At 45.3% G+C, this 18,536-nt stretch overlaps 1 protein-coding gene and 1 long non-coding RNA gene across 2 annotated transcripts; both read right to left on the bottom strand.

Moving 5' to 3' along the window:
* Positions 1-12,391: 12,391 nt before the first annotated feature.
* On the bottom strand, positions 12,392-13,639 carry LOC124196169. The gene has a single exon (XM_046590983.1). It carries the CDS (start codon positions 13,637-13,639, stop codon positions 12,392-12,394), a length of 1,248 nt encoding a protein of 415 aa, XP_046446939.1.
* A 3,789-nt stretch (positions 13,640-17,428) lies between these two features.
* LOC124195623 lies at positions 17,429-17,604 on the bottom strand. The gene is made up of 2 exons (XR_006875328.1): positions 17,532-17,604; positions 17,429-17,469 (listed from the first exon to the last, which is right to left on the bottom strand). It is a non-coding gene; the product is annotated as an uncharacterized LOC124195623 (long non-coding RNA).
* Positions 17,605-18,536: the final 932 nt, after the last annotated feature.

Below are 18,536 nucleotides of genomic sequence, written 5' to 3'. Positions count from 1 at the left end.
TTAGCATTAATAGACCTTATTAAGATCCAAAGGTATGGGTCAAGCCGACCCCTTTGCGTCGCGTTGCAGTGTGAAGGGGTGCCGTGAACAGAAGATTTTATTTGGCTCGGCCCATGGTATTGCTCTCAGGACTTGTCGGGTTAATCGTGCCCGAGGGAAGAATAGGGAGGAAAGGAAAGTCTGGTCCCCTCTTTTTTTCATTCTTTCCTTTCCACCCTTTCCTTCCCTCGGGCACGATTAACCCGACAAGTCCTGAGAGCAATACCATGGGCCGAGCCAAACAAAATCTTCTGTTCACGGCACCCCTTCACACTGCAACGCGACGCAAAGGGGTCGGCTTGACCCATACCTTTGGATCTTAATAAGGTCTATACCTAGTACAAAATGTAATTAGGAAATGTAATTAGAAATTTTCTAAATGAACACTGTTTCTACTTACTTTTTAAGTAATTACTAATAAAAGAGGACAAAATTAGCCCGTGGGATTCTATAGCAATTTGTAATTGAAAATATGTAAATGGGAAATGGGGATCGTATTATAAAGATTTAGTTATTTTAAATATTAACAAGCGATCCGCCACTCAAAGAGACCGTTTTGGGGGTTTTTGATTTAGCAGAAATCGTCGCTGGGGGTTCTAAAAATAAACAAATAGATGGGTTTTGTGCAAAATTTTTCGCTTAGTCGATTGCTAAAAACCGCAATCGCCTAGCTTTTGTAGTTTGGGAGATATTAAAAAAAAACTGAGAGGGGGTAGCCGAAATTTGGACTTTTTTTTCGTTTTTTGTGCAGCAGTTTTCTCGTCAACTGCTGCACCTAAAAATAATCCAATTGGTTTAAAATGATGAGATAGCCCGTCTCTTCAAATCATTTTAATTTTTTAAAAATATTCTGCTTAGAAGCCGAGATATTAATGATTGAAATTTTGAAAAAAATTTCCAAAAATTTCTTCGTTTTTTGGCCATGCCGGCCTTTATCCCGTAAGCCACCTAGCGCTCGCGAAAGCAAAATTTCCCCCTCTTTGCCTTTAGGGTCTGTTGGGGTAGTCTCCCTCATAACGTCAGCCTACACCTATCGAGAGGGGGAAGAGGGGATTCGGACGTGAGATCCGATGGGCAGTGGTGAAAGCGGACTTGCCCGTTCGTCGTAGCGTTTTTTACCTCTTCATCCAAGGTATGTTTGTGGTCTCGTGCGTTCATGATGTCCTTCCAGTGTGTAGCAAAAGAAGTGCGATGGGCTGGCAATATCGAACGAAGCTGGCTGCCGACCACCATCTCCGCCGGGGACATTCCGTTTTCACGTTGCGTATTACGGAATTCAAGAAGACCTTGCATGAATGCGTTGGATGTGAGGTCTCCTGGGGTTGCGATTTTCAAAACGAGCCGCTTCATAGCGTTTACTTCCGCCTCTGCATGACCGTTGCTCTGCGCGTAGTATGGAGATGAATTTTCCCACACTACCCCCCATTTCTGTAGCGCTTGCTGGAATGCTCCGGCTCCAAACTGAGGGCCGCCATCAGTGCGTATACGGATGGGCACCCCGAGGTCGACCAAATTTTCTGTGATCGCCTGAATCAATTCTCTGGCTGAAGGGGCATGATACCATCGGTGGATCACCAGCCATCCGGATAGGCGGTCTGTATACACGAGAACATGCAGTCGCCGGGATTCGAACAAATCCGCCGATACCTCCTCGAAGACGCGCTCTGGTAAAGCGTCGCGTAGTAGGGGCTCTTGTTGCTGGGACGGCTGAAGTTCTTGACATACCTGGCAACTGTCTACAAACGCGACGATGTCGTTGCTCAATCCTGGCCAGTGTATGGTTTGGCGGGCCCGCCACTTCATGCGAACGATCCCTTGGTGAGCCGCGTGTAAATTTTGAAGGATTTCACGTCGGTAACTTTGCCGGCAGCCGGTAGAGTGACAGACAGAGTGACAGAAGCCAGTGACTTCTTGGTACTGGCTTCTTGGGAAGGCGGCTTCTTGACTTTACCCTCCTTTCGTACACCACGAAGCGCTAAATCTTACTCCATACGACATCTCTTCCTCGAGTGGGTCACACATTCCACCTCAATTAAACCACCGCTCAATTGTTGAAATATTCGGTAGGAAGGACAGGGGCATTCTGGTAGGATGCCCTACTTCACAGCCAACGTATGAACACGTTGACGTTTCTTATATCTACACCGGTGGTCTGATCTTCATTTCAGACGAGTCTACCATACGGAAACTTGAGACAGAACCTGCTGATCATAAGCATATATATATGCATATATAGGCAAAGGGCACTCTCAGAGGGACCGGTCCACTCCTATGACATGATGATGATAGGCTTCGTGAACGGCGGTGGTACTCGATTCAGATCAGTCCAACTGAGTTTGGCGAATGCTGGCGATGTGTGAGTGTGACTTCTAGGTGGCAGTGGAATGGATCTGCTACTCACCCTGTTTGCCAGATCATACTTGAGTCAAGGTAGAAGAGGCGTCCCCCAGACCCGCGCATTGCTCGTTAGCCTGGATGGATCTGCTAAAGGCAACGAAGGCACTCCAGAAACAGGCGTAGCTTTTGTTGGTGCTGATAAACTTGCTAAAGTATGGGTAGGTTGGTGGATGGGTAGGGTAACTCAATGGATTGGAGTGAGCTCGTAATAATAATGGATGAAGAACATATCATACTGGGACGTATCATACTGGGGGAATAAGAAAAGCACAAATGACTACAGAATAGGGAGAAAATTAGACGCAGCGATTCAATACCTCAATGACTAAATACAACACTTGGCTTCTGAGCGAGTGAAAGTCACACACATGTTAGGGTGCACCTTTCAATCAGCCCATCTTCTCCCTTCTCCCCTTGATTAAATACACCAAGTTGGGTTTCGACACTCTGTATTACAATTACACACGTCACTTGACTTCGATATCGTCCGTGTTCAGCTTCAAGTCCTGGAATGACGTCCCTTTCCCGAACTCGTCACCTTCAGCCCCTTTTGACGACACACCCCTTTTACACAATCAAGACACAAGGGAAACTGCCAAGGGAGATAGATGGCTCTACGTACACACCGTACGCAAGGGAGCAGGTACTACCGTACCGTAACATTCGGCCTTTCCTGACTTGATCGGCCATACATGGACATCGAAACACCGTTTTTTTTCAATGATAATGAATGATTATGGACACACAATAACAATGAAACGCATTGAAAAACTGAACTCATCACACGAGTGCGCAATGAACAAGGGACAACAAAAAATATGGGGGAACGAGAAACATAAACCGAAAACAACAACACAAAAAAATCAAATAAATAATGCGGAATTGTTGCAAAAGGGAATGCGCACACAAAGGTCGGGATAATGTACCGACCGATTTTTCTTCTATTCAAATAACCGGTAGAGAAAATTGGTTTTAAATGGGAAAATTAACTTGGCTGATTGGGCAAAACAAAAATGGAAACAAAGCAAGAAATAGGTTTTTACGGTTGGTTTTGGAGGGATAAAAAAAATGTTCGAGTTACTATTATGAAGGAGAGGACGCAAAATAGAGATAGCTTCGTTTTTTTTCTTCTTTTACGGGAGGAATGAGACTATGAAGACGGACGATAGTGAAAAATGAAATGAAATAATTATAATCCTACCAGACCGACCCGTTATTCCGTCACGTAATCTTTAAGATAATCTGGACGCTTCCTCTGACGACCTCTCGATGATGGGCGTAACGGTGGTGGTTGCGGCTCGTCCGGAACGGAATCCGCTCGCGTATTCGTCGTCGATTTCCGTCGTCCTTTTCGTTGCGGAATTACGGTCTCGGGCTGTTGTTCTACCTCCGTATTCTCTTCATCATCTTCACTCTCGTCGAAAACAACTTCTCGTGGCCAAAATTTCCTGATTTGTGACACATGCGCATTAAATCGCCGGAACTTCCTCGCTGTTCTTCTTCCAGGGGGTCTTCAACTAGATATGTTGTTTCACAGATGTTGTCACCTGATTTCACTTGTTTCACTACTTGAAAAGGCCCAGTAAATTTAGGCAAAAATTTCCTGGTCTTTCCCTTCTTTTTTTGCCTTTCGACGCACCAGAACAAACTCTCCGGGTTGAAGTGGCTGCATAACTCGTCGACGTAAATCCACGAACGCTTTGGTCTTCGATTGTTTACTGATGAAACGCATATACACTTCTTTGCGCAATTCTTCCACGAGCGACTGGAACTCAACGAACGACTGTGGCCGGTCTGCTGGGCATGATAAAGAATTTCCCAACGGCGTTCTGGGCACTCGACCAAGCAGAAGTTCGAATGGCATCTTCTCGGTAGTGCTTTGTTTAGCAGTATTGATTGCGTAGGCTGCTTCTCTTAGATGTTTGTCCCAGTCGTTGTGTTCCGTGTTTACATACGCCGCCAAAACTAAGGCAAGCGTCCGGTTGGCGCGTTAAACTAATCCTGATGTCTGCGGATGTTCTCCGGTTGCAAAAACATGCTTTATTCCCCAATCCTCCAGTGCGTCAGCTACTTCTTTTGCCGTATATGCCGTTCCTTGATCTGACACTTTACGGACGGGTGTACCAAATCGATGGACAATGTTGTTCTTCAGGAATCTCACAACATTTGCTGCCGTAGTGTCCGGCACTGCCTCGAGCTCAACATACTACTTGCTCAGAGCATCGATCGCGACAATGATGTGCTGATTACCGTCTTAAGTTAGCTTGAAAGGTCCCAGATGGTCTATTACGATGAATTCGAAGCAACTTGTAAGTGGCGCTATCGGTTGAAGAATGCCGAATGGGGTACCGGTCTGGGGCTTATGTAATTGACAGAAGAGACAGGAAAGAACATATTTATGTACATCGACAGTTACACGGGGCCACCAATATCTTTGCAACACTCTCACTAAAGTCTTTTCTACTCCCATATGACCGGAAGCTGGAACGTCGTGACAAAAATATCAGACAGTACTGCGAAGGATATTAGGGACACACATAGAGAAGCCAAATTTTGTCTTCCTATACAACACACCATTTTGAAAGAAGAAATATTTTGAGAATTTTTGTTTGTTAACTTTACACAATAAAAAAAAATAGACGGAGTTGAGGATCCACTTGCTGTTGGAATCTCAACTCCTTGTTTTCTAGACCCGTAGACAACTTTACATACAAACAAATGAACACATTTGACTGATCGTGGAAAAACCGTCTGTTGTTTCAACTAGAGGGTTTCTTGACAGACCGTCGGCTACCGAATTGGTTTTTCCTCGAATATGACACACCTCAAAATCATATTCTTGCAAAGCATAAATCCAACGACCAAATTTCCCAACTTCCTTTTTACTGAACAACCATTTGACAGCTGAGCTGTCTGTTTCTACTTTAAATCTTTTACATACGGCCTGAATTTCTCTAGCGCCCAGACCAACGCAAGGCACTCGAGTTCGTTGCAATGCTGCCTCTTTTCGACATCATTCAGGCCCCGACTGATGTAAGAAATCGGCCGTGGCCCGTCTCCGCCGTCTTGAAGCAGCACCGCTCCTAGACCTTCTTGACTCGCGTCGGTTTGAACCACCACCTCTATATCTTCATTATAATGAGCCAGGACTGGAGCCGTTGTTAGTAATTTGACCAGTTTCTTCTTTGCTTCTTCTTGTTCGGCACCCCAGGTCCACGACACATTTTTCTTTAACAATTTAAATAAAGGCTATGCGACGACCGAAAAACCTGGAACAAACTTCCGAAAAAACGAGGCCACACCGATCAAACTTCGCATCGTTTTCACGCTCTTCACCACCATTCTAGAAAGGGAACTGACTTTTTCAGGATTGGGCCGTATACCTTTGGCGTCGATGACGTGGCCGAGATGAAAAACACTGTCCGTCGCGAACACACATTTCTTGGGATTGATAGTGAGACCGGCGTCACTAATGGCTGTTAGAACGAGATTAAGTCGCTCCAAAAATTCGTCGAAGTTGGAACCGAAGACAAGACAATAATCTAAATATACAAGGCACATGGACCACTTAAGATGTCGCAAAACTCTATCCATTAAGCGCTGGAAGCATGCTGGACCATTATGAACTCCTTGCGGCATTCGTGTAAACTCATACAGACCGTCCGGTGTGATGAACGCGGTCTTCTCTCTTTTTTTTCTGCCACCGGGATCTGGTAGTATCCGCTGAGGAGGTCGATACTGGCAAACCATTTCGCTCCAGCCAATCGGTCGAGGACGTCATCAATACGTGGAAGTGGGTAAACGTCTCTTTTACTCACGCTATTGATTCTTCGGTAATCCACACAGAAGCGGAAATCTTGATCCTTTTTCTTCACAAAGACGACGCTAACAGCCCAAGGGCTTTTAGATGGTCGTGCCAGACCTTTAGGCACAAACTCTTCTACTTTTTGAGCGATGATGACCTTCCGTTCACTGTATGACGTTCGAATTGGGTTTGAGCGTTGCGCTTCGCGTCTCCGGTGTCGATCTTAAACTCAACTAGTGATGTGGAGCCCTGCTTACCATCAGAGGGGAAACATTTTAAATGTTTGGACACGACATTCAATACTCTACGGCGCTGTTCTTCGTTGAGTCCGCTTCCTAATTGAATTTCTTCTTTTATCGCGTCCCACCGCTCCTTCCAATGTACAGCTGTACACATTATCGAACATATTCGATGTTGTTTTGTCTTTCTCTTCATCTTTCAACGACTCCTGGTCTTCCACTAATTGAACTTGAGCATCATAGGCGCACTCGATCTTGGTCAGCCAGTCTCGTGCTTTAACCCTTTTTCGACGCCAAAGTTATTTTGGCCGTGCTTGACTGAAATTAAAAGTACAGATTGCTGAGGACGTCTCAAACCACTCAATTAAAAAGAAATAAAAAATTCCTTTTTTTACTGTACTTTTTTTGTTTTTTTGTTTTATGTCCCGTCAGGAAAGTCCCGACCGGCACTTCAGTCACCGAAAAACGGCCAAATTTCCAAGCGACTGCCGTCCGCATGGACAAAAAAAATGTCCCGACAGTTACACACAGCAGCCACTTTTGTCCCGTCAGACGGCTCGCACTTAAAGTCTTAGGGGTTTCAGCGAGTAGAACGCGAAAGATGAAAACAAAAATGATCCGACACTTCGGAAATTCTTCGTCTTTTCTCTTTCTCATTTTTCTCGGCCAAAAACGGAATCAAAATGAATCCATTTGAAACGGCGGAAGGAAAGGAGCTTGTCCACGAAGGAATAAACTATTGAACCGGACACTTCTGGTTCATTTTCGCTTATTCCAAACAGCTACATCCAACATCCGCTTCGAATCCATTTCTTTCGACCGTTCCTATTTCAGTTGATATCAATCCAGGCTTTCGCCCGTGCCGGTGACCGCTCATTCAGATCCCCAAACTCAGTAAAAAAACAAATTGATACAACATAAAACAGTTTATTGAAGCCATTCGTCTTCATCTAAAAGGACAGCATCATTTACATCATTATTTAGCACGTCAAAATCAGAATCATCAGAGGAATCAGATGAAGGATAAATCCCCAAAGGATCCGTTTCGACCCTTTCTTCCCGTTCCTGGTTCACCGCCAACTTGGCCACAAATTCGTCCTGCGGAAGGTTCGATTCGTTGACCGTAAAAATGGGTTGCCCCACTCTGGTTTTAAGAATCGTTCCAACCGAATTGATCCCTCTTTTGTCGAGTTCGTCCAGGAGGGCGATGCTCGTGAAGAAACGATCAAAGGCTACTGCATGTCCGTTCTTTGCCAAGGGCTTGCATAGATCAAGAACTACTCCTTCCACCATCGTAAAATTGGAATCCTTGAGCGTTTCACCAATTCGAGCTCCATGATAGATCTCAAAATTATAGGTGTAGCCTCTACTACAGCATCGACTCCAGATTTTGAAGCCGCTTTTGATGGGTTTGCCCTTCATCGTTTGCCGAAGCATGGATCGACCTTTAAGTTTCACCATGGATTCGTCTATACTTTGCCACCTGGGAGACCGGCGACACTCATTAAATTGCTTATTGAGTACGTCCACCAACGATCGGATCTTATAAATAGGATCCTTTCGCACCTTCAACTGTTTATCCTTGTCTAATTCACCATGATCAGCGCAAGCCGAGTGTTTTGAAATGAATTTAAAACGCTCACGTGTCATTGCTTGATGAACGATTCCAATGCCGTAACCAGTATCCGGCTGCCTTTCCCAATACATCGACAGCTCCTGCAAACGATGATAACCCATCAAGAACTGTATTCCGAGGAACGCAACAAGTTCATATCTGTCGACTAAACCTCCAGGAAGCATTTCGCTAGACTGCCTCCCTTCTGGTCTGCCTCCAAATCTCCTAGATGGTGGATTGCCCTTTTCAACGTAATTCCAGGAGTCTCGGACCCGTTTATTTGTCTTTTCTGGCAAAAGATCAAAAGTTTGGTGTCCGCCAAACATAGACCAAAAGATGTGGAGAGGAGTATCACCCGGATGGAACTTAGAAAATACGGGGCCCACAGGTTCCTCTGGAGTAAACGAGTAGGAATACTGCCGGTACTGTGGCCCCTGATTCTCATCATCATTCTCTTCGTAATCTTCTTCCACATCGGTCCAATAGCTCACTCCCTTTCAATGCTTTTTGATGACTTTATGGTGTGCGATTAATTTATCATCGGCCTTTTGTTGCATTCTAAGCTTCACCGCATCTGAATTGACCTTTTTAGGGGCCATGGATGGATGTCCTTTAGAACTAAGAGGGCCACGATGTCTCAATTTCGCATTGGTCAGTCCGATTTTTTTCGAGCGAAGTAACGAGTCACTTCGTCGTCGGTAACTTGACCGTCAGAAGAGCACCCTACCTTGGCGGTTGACCAGGTCATTCTTCTCCTTTTTTCAGGTGGCGAGGAACCACCTTCAAGATCAGCATCTTGTTCTTTATTTTTTGTTGCCTTCGTCGAACCATCCGGATTAAAAGCCAGGCGTTCCAACCTGTTGGTCACTTTTTTCAAATTGACCGCTGTTTTAGCTTTAACCGGAGGTTCTTCGTTGGCAGTCTCTCTTTCTTTTTCGGCAATTGGTTCCTCCTCATCAGCCGGCCCCTGATCAAGAACCGGTTCCCTTTCAGTCGCCAGCTCCTGACCAGGCTCCTCAACCGGCTCCTCGGAGACAACCGATTCCTCTACATTATTTTGAGCCTCAGTATCGATGGACGGCTCTTTATTCCCAGCTTCTCGTTCATTTGCCTCTTTTAATTGCTGCCTTTTTAATACAGCTGCGGCGGCGGCTTTCTTGGCTGAATTTTTAACGGCTCTCGACTTAGTATATCTTGCGTCTCTCTTTTTATTTTTCGCCATTTTTAATCAATCTGAAAATACAGAATCGAAAAAAAGGCACGATTAGTCTTTGTGAATTCGGCAAAAGGATAACGAATTGCCTTACGTCCTAAGCCTTATATGACGGTCTTATTTTATCATGCAGGGGAAAAGCATGCACATGCAGGAGTTACCAGGGCTAATTCTTATCCAGCGCCTTTCACCGAAACAGCCAACGGCCAAATTTCCAAGCGACTGCCGTCCGCCGGGATAAAAAAATGTCCCGACAGTTACACACAGCAGCCACTTTTTCTTGGCTTCAAATTCATTTCATTCGACTACACGGACCGGAACGGAATAAAAATACCGCCTGGAAAAAAAACTATTTAGAACTGACACTTCCCGTTCTGTTTTCGCTAATTCCCAGGGGAATTCATTACAACCACCCCTTCAATTTTCTTTCAGCCGTGTAGACCAGTATATTTCTGACATCTCTGATCTTTGAATTTCTGACATCTCTAACCGGCCAGTCTGATCTGGCTTAATCGAATTTGCACCCGGCTCTAGGATAAATTAGGAGCCAATTCACGAGACATTCGTCTCTACGCCACTTCCAAAAAACTCTTAGGACTTTTTTTTTATTGCCATGTTTATTCAAGGCTTCTATATTGGCCAAAAGGATCCAATTTTATTTGATTTCGACGGTCTCCTCATGCTGGGACATGCATGCACATTCAATAATACGGGGTTTGTTTCTCATCTTATCCAGCGCTTTTCACATCTGCCGCAGATTGCCGCACATTTGTGAACAACGCACAGAAAAGACAAGACAAGAGGCATTGCTGACCACCGAACGGGCACTATAAATCCGGAAAGATTTCTGGTAAGATCAGGATCATTTCAGCCGCGGCCCAAAACCCGACAATCGGGCAAATGAATCGGAGTTACTCTTGTATTGGAAAGATTACTAGGTTTTTAAGTTTCATCAGTATTCGAACAAAAAGTTAAGCAGGATGAATTGCACCGTTCGTCTATTATTTTGTCTTCCACAAGCTCGCATTCATCCAAGTCCCGGCAACGACGTCACTACCCCGTCGTCGGGACTTGGCAAGGTTCGATTTTTCAAGACTTAACGCATGGCTCATTGTTTAATTAATGAATTAATTAACGCCCGGTACTGCAATGGGCACGGGGACCAGCTCAAATAAACCTCATGAAGGAGTTATCTGCCAAAAAGCGCTTTCGTCTCTGATTCGAGCCATTCACCGACCGCTTCGACCATATCCATCATTTAAAACCTGAAACCAAGAATGACAATGACAGCTTGGGCCAACGAGTGAAATAGGATGATGCTGTATTTAGACTATTAAACTGGTGCCTGAATAACGCTATAAAATTTACATTGACATTCAAGCAACATATATATAAATAGGATGTTACCCAACAATTAGGAGTGGGCAATGACCAGAGACGTCAATATACAATCGTGACTCAATCGAGATCACGTATCAATTCACTCAATGCTATATACACTCTAGAATACAGTCGATTAATATAAATAATTCAATAAATAATCTCAATTTAAATACCTGAATGCAGAGTAGCATAAAATAGACACACACAATCAAAGATATAAAACAGCGGATCAAATTAAGAGCTGTCAAACGTTACTACGGCAAAATGGCCTCTTATGACTCAAGATGACACAAGAATTTACAAAGACGACTACGTTTCTGATCAGCTGATAATTACTTCCTCCAATATTTGACGTGACATCTACCATGAAGAAAATACAACACAAATTCAAATGAACAGCAGACGAATAAATTACGCGTCGATTTTCACTGGAACATTCTCCCCCGAGGTTAGCGGAACGCTGGCCGAGCTTGGTTCCAGCAAAACTAGTCGATGGATGACTCGTAGATAATCGCCGCTGTCCGTCCTCACTTTAACTACTCTGACGAGGCCATCAGATCCAGGAAATACTTCGATCACGCGTCCCGTCTTCCATTGGCTGGGCTGCAGATTGCTTTCTGACACCATTACGGCGTCTCCGATGACAAAATTTCTCTCTTCCGCAGTCCATTTTCGTCGAGGAATCAATGTTGGCAGATAAAATTTAGTCCACAGGTCCCAAATAAGATTAGACATCTTTTTTACGTATCGAAAATGGTCCCGAGGAAGAGCATTTTTGACGATTCCGGCTTGCAAATCTGAAGTTGGCGGCAAATTTAAGAAATCTCTTGGTTTGATGGGCCGAAAATCTTCCGGGTCGTTATTCGCGAGCGTCAAGGGACGACTATTCAGCTGGCCCGACACCTCCTTCAATAGAGTTCTCAAAATTTTATCCGTTGGATATCTTAAGCCGGCCTTTTCTGTGTCCAATGCTCTGTAGAGCGCTCTTTTTACGGATTTCACCAACGATTCATGAGATCCGCCGAAATGTGAAGCACTTGGCGGCTGAAATTTCCAAACAATCGACTTTTCTTTAACGAATTCTTGAAATTTGTCGTCCATTTGTAGCTCACGAACGGCTGCAACCATTTCTTTTTCTGCGCCGACAAAATTCGTGCCATTATCGCTGAAGACTTCGGATGGTTTAGCATACTCCCCGACGAATCGACGAAAACAATAAAGAAAATCCGGTGTCGACAATGATTGAGCCATGTCTAGATAAACATAGCGCGTTACACAACAGGATATAAGTAAGCCATACCGCTTGATAATCCTCCCCCTGTACGCCGAAGTTTCCATAGGACCAAAATAATCCAGCGTGACATGGGTAAATGGTGCGGAGTATGAATCCAAACGGGCGGCTGGAAGATCTCCCATCTTCTGAGTTGCCAATTTGGCTCTTGTCTTAATTCAAGTTGAACACTTAAAGCGAATTTTTTTGGCCAGCTCCTTCCCTTGTAGAATCCAGAAGTGTTGCCTAGCCTTGGAATGTAGAAAATCCGTGCCGACATGATGCGCCTCGGTATGGAGCGCTGTGACGATCGCCTCTGCAAAAACATGTTTTCCTGGCAGGATCGGAGGATGCAAGACATCATAGGGTAAACGGGCTCGACGGATGCGGCCTCCAAGTCGGAGAATTCCGTCGCTGTCTACGAACGGGCTCAATTGTTGAAGTCTCGATGTCTCGATGTCTTGAAGTCACGGAGTTGCTGGATATCTTCATTAAATTCCTCTTCTTGACACCGACGCATCAACTCCTTAAACGGGCCTTCCATCTTTAGACAATGAGAGAGTTTGGATGAGTCAATTTTCACCTTTGACCAATCATAATTTGACGGAAGTTTTGTCGCATGTTGAGTATGGGCCGCACGTCGCTCTTCGGAAACAGCCATCCAGGGTAGATCCTTTGGCCACAAATTGATTGGTTGTTTCAGAAAATCTGGACCTTCTAACCAGCCAGGCGGAATCGGTTCTTCATCGATGAGAAGCGACCGCGTTGCGACATCAGCAATATTTAGTTTTCCGGGTACAAATCTCCATTCGCTCGGGTCGGTGAGAGATTGTATTTCCCCAACTCTATGGCTGACAAATGGAGTGTAGTGAGCAGCAACGGCGCGTAGCCAATTCCGGGTGGTACTCGAATCTGTCCAGAATAGTCGGGTGAGATACGGAAGGTTTAACGCCTCTTCCACGTACCTGGAAAGTCTTGCACCAAGCAGAGCAGTATTAAGTTCCAATTTAGGAATGGAAATTGTTTTACGCGGAGCCAATTTCGTTTTCGCCATCACCAATCGGCAATTTGAGGAGCCGTCTTCGTAGGAAGTATTCAAATACACTGCAGCTGCAACGGCCTCTTCGCATGCATCACAAAACGTTAGGAGTTGACTGCTCTTGATATTCTTTTTGTTCGGTTGAAGGTTTCTTGGCATCCGGATGCTGTTTAAATGTTTCAGCGAGCTGAACCAACGTTGCCACCATGACTTATCTTCTCCGGTCACGACGTCCTTCCAGTTCAAGCCTTTGATGCCTAATTCGCAAAGTTTAATCTTCGCTTTTACAATCAGAGGAGCTGCATGGCCTAACGGATCATAAACGGCTGCCACTTTGCTGAGTAATCCAGCACGCGTCCATTCCACTTCATCCGCACCGGTCACTCGGAAGGTCAGATCGTCGGTACTAGGCTCGTAAAAGATTCCCAGCAACTTCTCGACTTCGTCCGAAGCTAAACTGCATGTTGCCTCCACGGTAGAATCTGCAATTGGTTGAAGAGCTGCGACAAGTTTCGGTGAATTGGAGATCCAGTTGGTCAGATGAAAGTCGCCTTCCGCCAAGCCGTCTCGGATATTTTTCGCGTTTTCAATGGCTAATTCTTCACTGTCGGCGGCTTTCAATAAATCATCCATATACATGTTATTTTCAACCGCTTCTATACACTCCTTCCTCCCCGTTTTGGCATCGGCAGCTGCTCGCTTCACTGTCTTGAGAGCTATGAGCGGAGAACAATTTAATCCGAAGGGCAGTCGGTCCATCTGATATGTTAAAATCTTCTCTGATCCAGGTTCCTGCAATAGGAACCGGTGAAATCGGGCATCACTTGGCTTCAGTCGAATTCGGCTGTACAGTATCCTACAAAAAAATCCGAACGGCGATTTTTTTGTTTTGAGCCACCTATCCATATTTCGGGAAATTGTTTGGTTTTAGACCTAAATTTGGGAGGCAAGGAACAAAGCGAATGGTGGGAACTGGGAAGAATGAAAAAAGGAGTTATAGGCTCAATTAGCCCTTGGTCATGTCTCCACCCCTTCCCCCCAAAAAATATGAACAAAATCAGACAGGCTGTCTGGAATTGTCATGGCGCGAAAAAATGAACAACGAATTATTCCCGCTTTACATGCAAGATTTCGGCAGCTTTTAGGTTTTCTCGTCACTTGTCCAAAAATTGACAAGGAGCCTAAGGCTATTCCAGACATTACTTTCTTCCCACCTTTCGCTTTGTTCCTAGCCCCCTACATTTATGTAAAAAAGCCAAACACAGTTTCCCGATACATGGATAGGTGGCTTAAAACAAAAAAATCGCCGTTCGGATTTTTTTGTAGGATACTGTACATGGCTGTGATGTCTGCTGAAAAGGCAATTTCACCCTGTTGGAATCTAACAAGAACTTTAGCTAAATCATTTTGAAGTTTTGGACCGGACCGCATTCCATCGTTCAAACTCTTCCGTTTCCAGCGGGAAGCTCCATCAAATACGACTCGCAGTTTTCTCTCTTTCTTCCCGTAGACCTTCTTGTAGACTCCGTGATGGGGAAGATAAAACTGATCGTCGGAGTAGAGATCGTCGTCTGACTCCGACAAACCTTCACCTCGAAACTCCGTTCCAAAATTTTCGGTTTCACAAAAGGCTCTGAATTCGGCATCCAATGATTCTTGAACAGACGGACCTTCTTCTCTTGAAGTTGCAGTAAGATGATCGGGCAGTCATCGGACCGATGTCTCCTCCCAGCAAGCCGCGAACAATCCATCCCAATCGGGTTCGAGAGGCAAACGGTTCATCATCTCTACCTACTCGAGATTCCAGCACGGAAATCAAATGCGAATGATCAAGACCCAGCAACACATCGATCTTTCCTCCACTCTTCATAACAGGCACGTCGGCAAGATGGGGCCACCATTGTTTTAATTCATCCCAATTAACAATTGGAGTGGGGCGAGCGACTTGCGGTATCGTCAGTCCGGCGATAATTGTTTCTTCACCGTCCGGTAGTCGAAATCGCACGTCAGCACGTTGAGAATCGTAACGTTCGGCACCGGTCACACCAACAAGATCCAGCTTCTGCTTCTTTCCTGTTATCTTCAGATGACGGAGGAAATCTTCCTGGAACAACGTAGTATCGCTGCCTTCATCGATCATCACCGACACCGGAATCACTGTACCATCAGTAGCGTAGGCTTCGGTCCAAATTACTCCCAGCGCCACCTTCATATGATCCGCTCGGGCTGAAAGGGAAGTGTGATTACTGTCGCCTTTTACCGTCGGAACATTTTCTGCATCATGGAGTATGCTGTGATGTTCATAAGGGCAATCCTTCACCCCGCATCCTTTTCCGAACGTACAATCTTTGGCTGAATGCTTCGCTCCGAAAAATCCATATATAATAAAAGAACAAGCTTTTTGGGGGAGGAGCCTGTGTCTGTCACGGATAATGTGTCAACACAGGCTCCTCCCCCAAAATGGAACATGCCCAAACATGCCCAAACAAATCACCACCAGATGTCTCGCCGTTATGACGACATCTTCAAGTAAGGTACTGGGCAGATTTCCCACGATAAAATCTTTAACGGGCAGATGATTAAGCTACAGAAAAGCAAATAGCAAAAGAGTCCAACTTTACGCTAGACCAAAGTTCCCCGGATTTGACCGGGGCTCAGGTTACTCGTTTGAGACATAACCGCCTTCTTATGCAGAATCTGATCTTCTCTTTGGTCGGCATCGCCTTGAAGGTTGGGCAAGATAACACCCGATGCTCTTCATTGCAACAATAGCAGCGACTCTTGTAGGGCTTTTCTGACCGATCTGGTTCGAAGCTGGCGTGATGAGCACGTGCGGCGGTCGGACGATGGCGCGAATTGCCAAACCCATTTCCGGATGCTTGCTCTGCCGCGATATTGCACGCATTTTGATAAGCTGAGGCTCTTTCACATAGCCACTCACCAAATTCGTTGAGACTTCTACGCTCCAATCCAGTTCCTCTTCCGAAATTCCACTCGAGACGATCCGATGGATGAAGCTTTCAGCATAAACGTTCGATGATGTCGGAGCTTGAAGTTTCTCCCATTCGCGTCAAATCGAAGAAATGAGTCCTCGCCTTTTCCGCAAACCGACGAAATGCTGTTGGATCACGCCCGAGATCCATCCGATCGAGCTCACTGAGATGAGCAACTCGCATGACATCGCGGCGTCCAGCTGCTTGCTTGAGACGGGAAAGCGCCGATTTGTAAGCAGGTTCTCCTCCTCCTAGGCCTTGAACAATATCCAGTTGCTCACCGCTTAAGCGACTCTTCAGAATTGCTAACTTCTCGCCAGCTGAAATCCGTTGATCATGCACCATTGAACGATACAGATCAATCCACCAGAACCAGTCTAAAGCTTTACCAGAAAATACCGGGAGTTCACTTTTCAATGATGGGGCCTTATGGGAATAAAACCAGGTCGGATATTCTAAACCGGAGCAATATCGGTCAATCCAACAATCGGGCTCGCCTTCCTCTTCGGTTTCCTGGGATCTTGGTTCAATAAGGGACTTCCGACGCCAATCGTTGATAGCAGCTTTCTTGACTCCCCAGTCATGATTTCCACCACTGATTACTGTACTTGCAGATTTTATTTTTCCAATAGCTCCTGTTAAATTTGCCACCTCTTTGTTTGCTTCGTCCGCTTTCTGCTTTGCGTCGTCCGACTCTTTCTGCAACTTTTCTGCGGTTCGTTGAGCTTCTTCGGCTTTCTGTTTCGCATCGATCAGCGCTTGAGAGGTTTGCTGACGGAGTTGTTGCGTTTGAGTCCAGTTGCCTAATACTTCACTTCGGATGGAAAGAGGCTGAAAGGAGGCAATAGAAGAAGCCTCGTCTGCACGAGAATCGATGAATCCATCCACATCTTCCTTGGCTGTCTCAATTTGAGTGAACAGTGCAATTTGGATGGCTGCTTGTCTTCCAAACTCTTCGGCATCGTTTGGCATGACAGCCAACAGGTTAAGACGTTCGGTATCTGCAAACATAGAGTTGAGCTTGTCAACCAATCCGCGACATGCTCGGCGAGAACCGTTGTCTGCGATCAGCGTGTTGATAATCTTGCATGCTAAGTCAATCTTGGAACGCATAGCATCGCGGTCGACTGCATCCTGGGCTCGACTATGTTGAGATGTTGTTTCACTTTGCATTTGGGGTCTGATTTTTTAGTCCTTGTCCACCATCGTTGGCTGTGGTTTGTGCTTGAGACTTGCCAAGATCTTCTGCTTGTCTTTGATAAATGGACTGGACGTTTCGATTCTTCCTTCTACCAGCAATAGTGTCTTCAGCAACTTGTTGACGGGCTTGATCAGCCTTCTTCCTGCCCCTGGCCATTGTCAGTTCTTTCTTGCAGTTGTCCTGCTACGATCACCAATGAAACCAAGAATGACAATGACAGCTTGGGCCAACGAGTGAAATAGGATGATGCTGTATTTAGACTATTAAACTGGTGCCTGAATAACGATATAAAATTTACATTGACATTCAAGCAACATATATATAAATAGGATGTTACCCAGGGTCCACAATTAGGAGTGGGCAATGACCAGAGACGTCAATATACAATCGTGACTCAATCGAGATCACGCGAACTGTGTACAGAAGTGGAATTCCACGATCTTGGACCGGTGAGTAGAACACGAAAGATGAAAACTACTAAGATTCGAATTGGGAATGAACTCTGCTCTTTTCGTCCCCAATCTTTCGCTTTGCTGTTCCATCGGTAATCAAGGAAGAATTAACAATACCATCACCATCAGGTATTCACTTCCTGATTGAGCAAACGACTTTCGAGACTTCCTAGGGTAAAATTGGGTCGATACCCTCGTCTCTCTCATAATCTTTCGGTTCGGATTTATATCTTCCGGCCGTAGACAGGTAGGTACTATAAGACCGAGAAGCGATGCAACGAAATCGAAACTGAATTCATTTGAAGCGGCGGGTAGGAAAGGAGCTCTGGCCACAAGGAATGAAACTAGTAACCCCGAATCGGACACTTCTGATTCTTCGTTTTTGACCCATTCCAAGAAAGAGCTCTCCATCCAAACACAACTTCAAATTCATTTCTTTCACCCGCCATGCTCTCGAACTCATATATGCCCGTGCGGAATCAAAATAAAACCAATTGATGGTCGGAAAGGAGATTTGCTACGGAGGAAATGAAACTACAATCAACGCCGAACCGGACACTCCCAATTCTTTGTCTTCGTTTCATTCCACAAAGCTCCCCTTTGATAGCAAAGTTTTTGCGTCGAAGCTACTTAAAAAATTTCGCGCTTTCTCTTCGCCCCTTTCGCCTTCCCTTCGATATCTATCCAACCATCGCTCGATCCCATTTCTTTCGACCGCGCCTGCCTGGCTGGTCAGCTCTACTTCTTTGTTTTTTTTTTTTTTTTTTAAATGAGGAACACAAATAAAACCTCACAATTTCTGACATCTCTTCCGGGCTTTGCAAATTGCAGCCACCGGAAGGGACATAGCTGGCGGAGACTTAAAAGTCCCGACGGTTCGCGATCAAAGG

Source organism: Daphnia pulex, chromosome 6, assembly GCF_021134715.1.
Source record: "Daphnia pulex isolate KAP4 chromosome 6, ASM2113471v1".
In the NCBI taxonomy this organism is placed as follows: domain Eukaryota; kingdom Metazoa; phylum Arthropoda; class Branchiopoda; order Diplostraca; family Daphniidae; genus Daphnia; species Daphnia pulex.
This window is presented reverse-complemented; position numbering and strand designations above follow the sequence as displayed.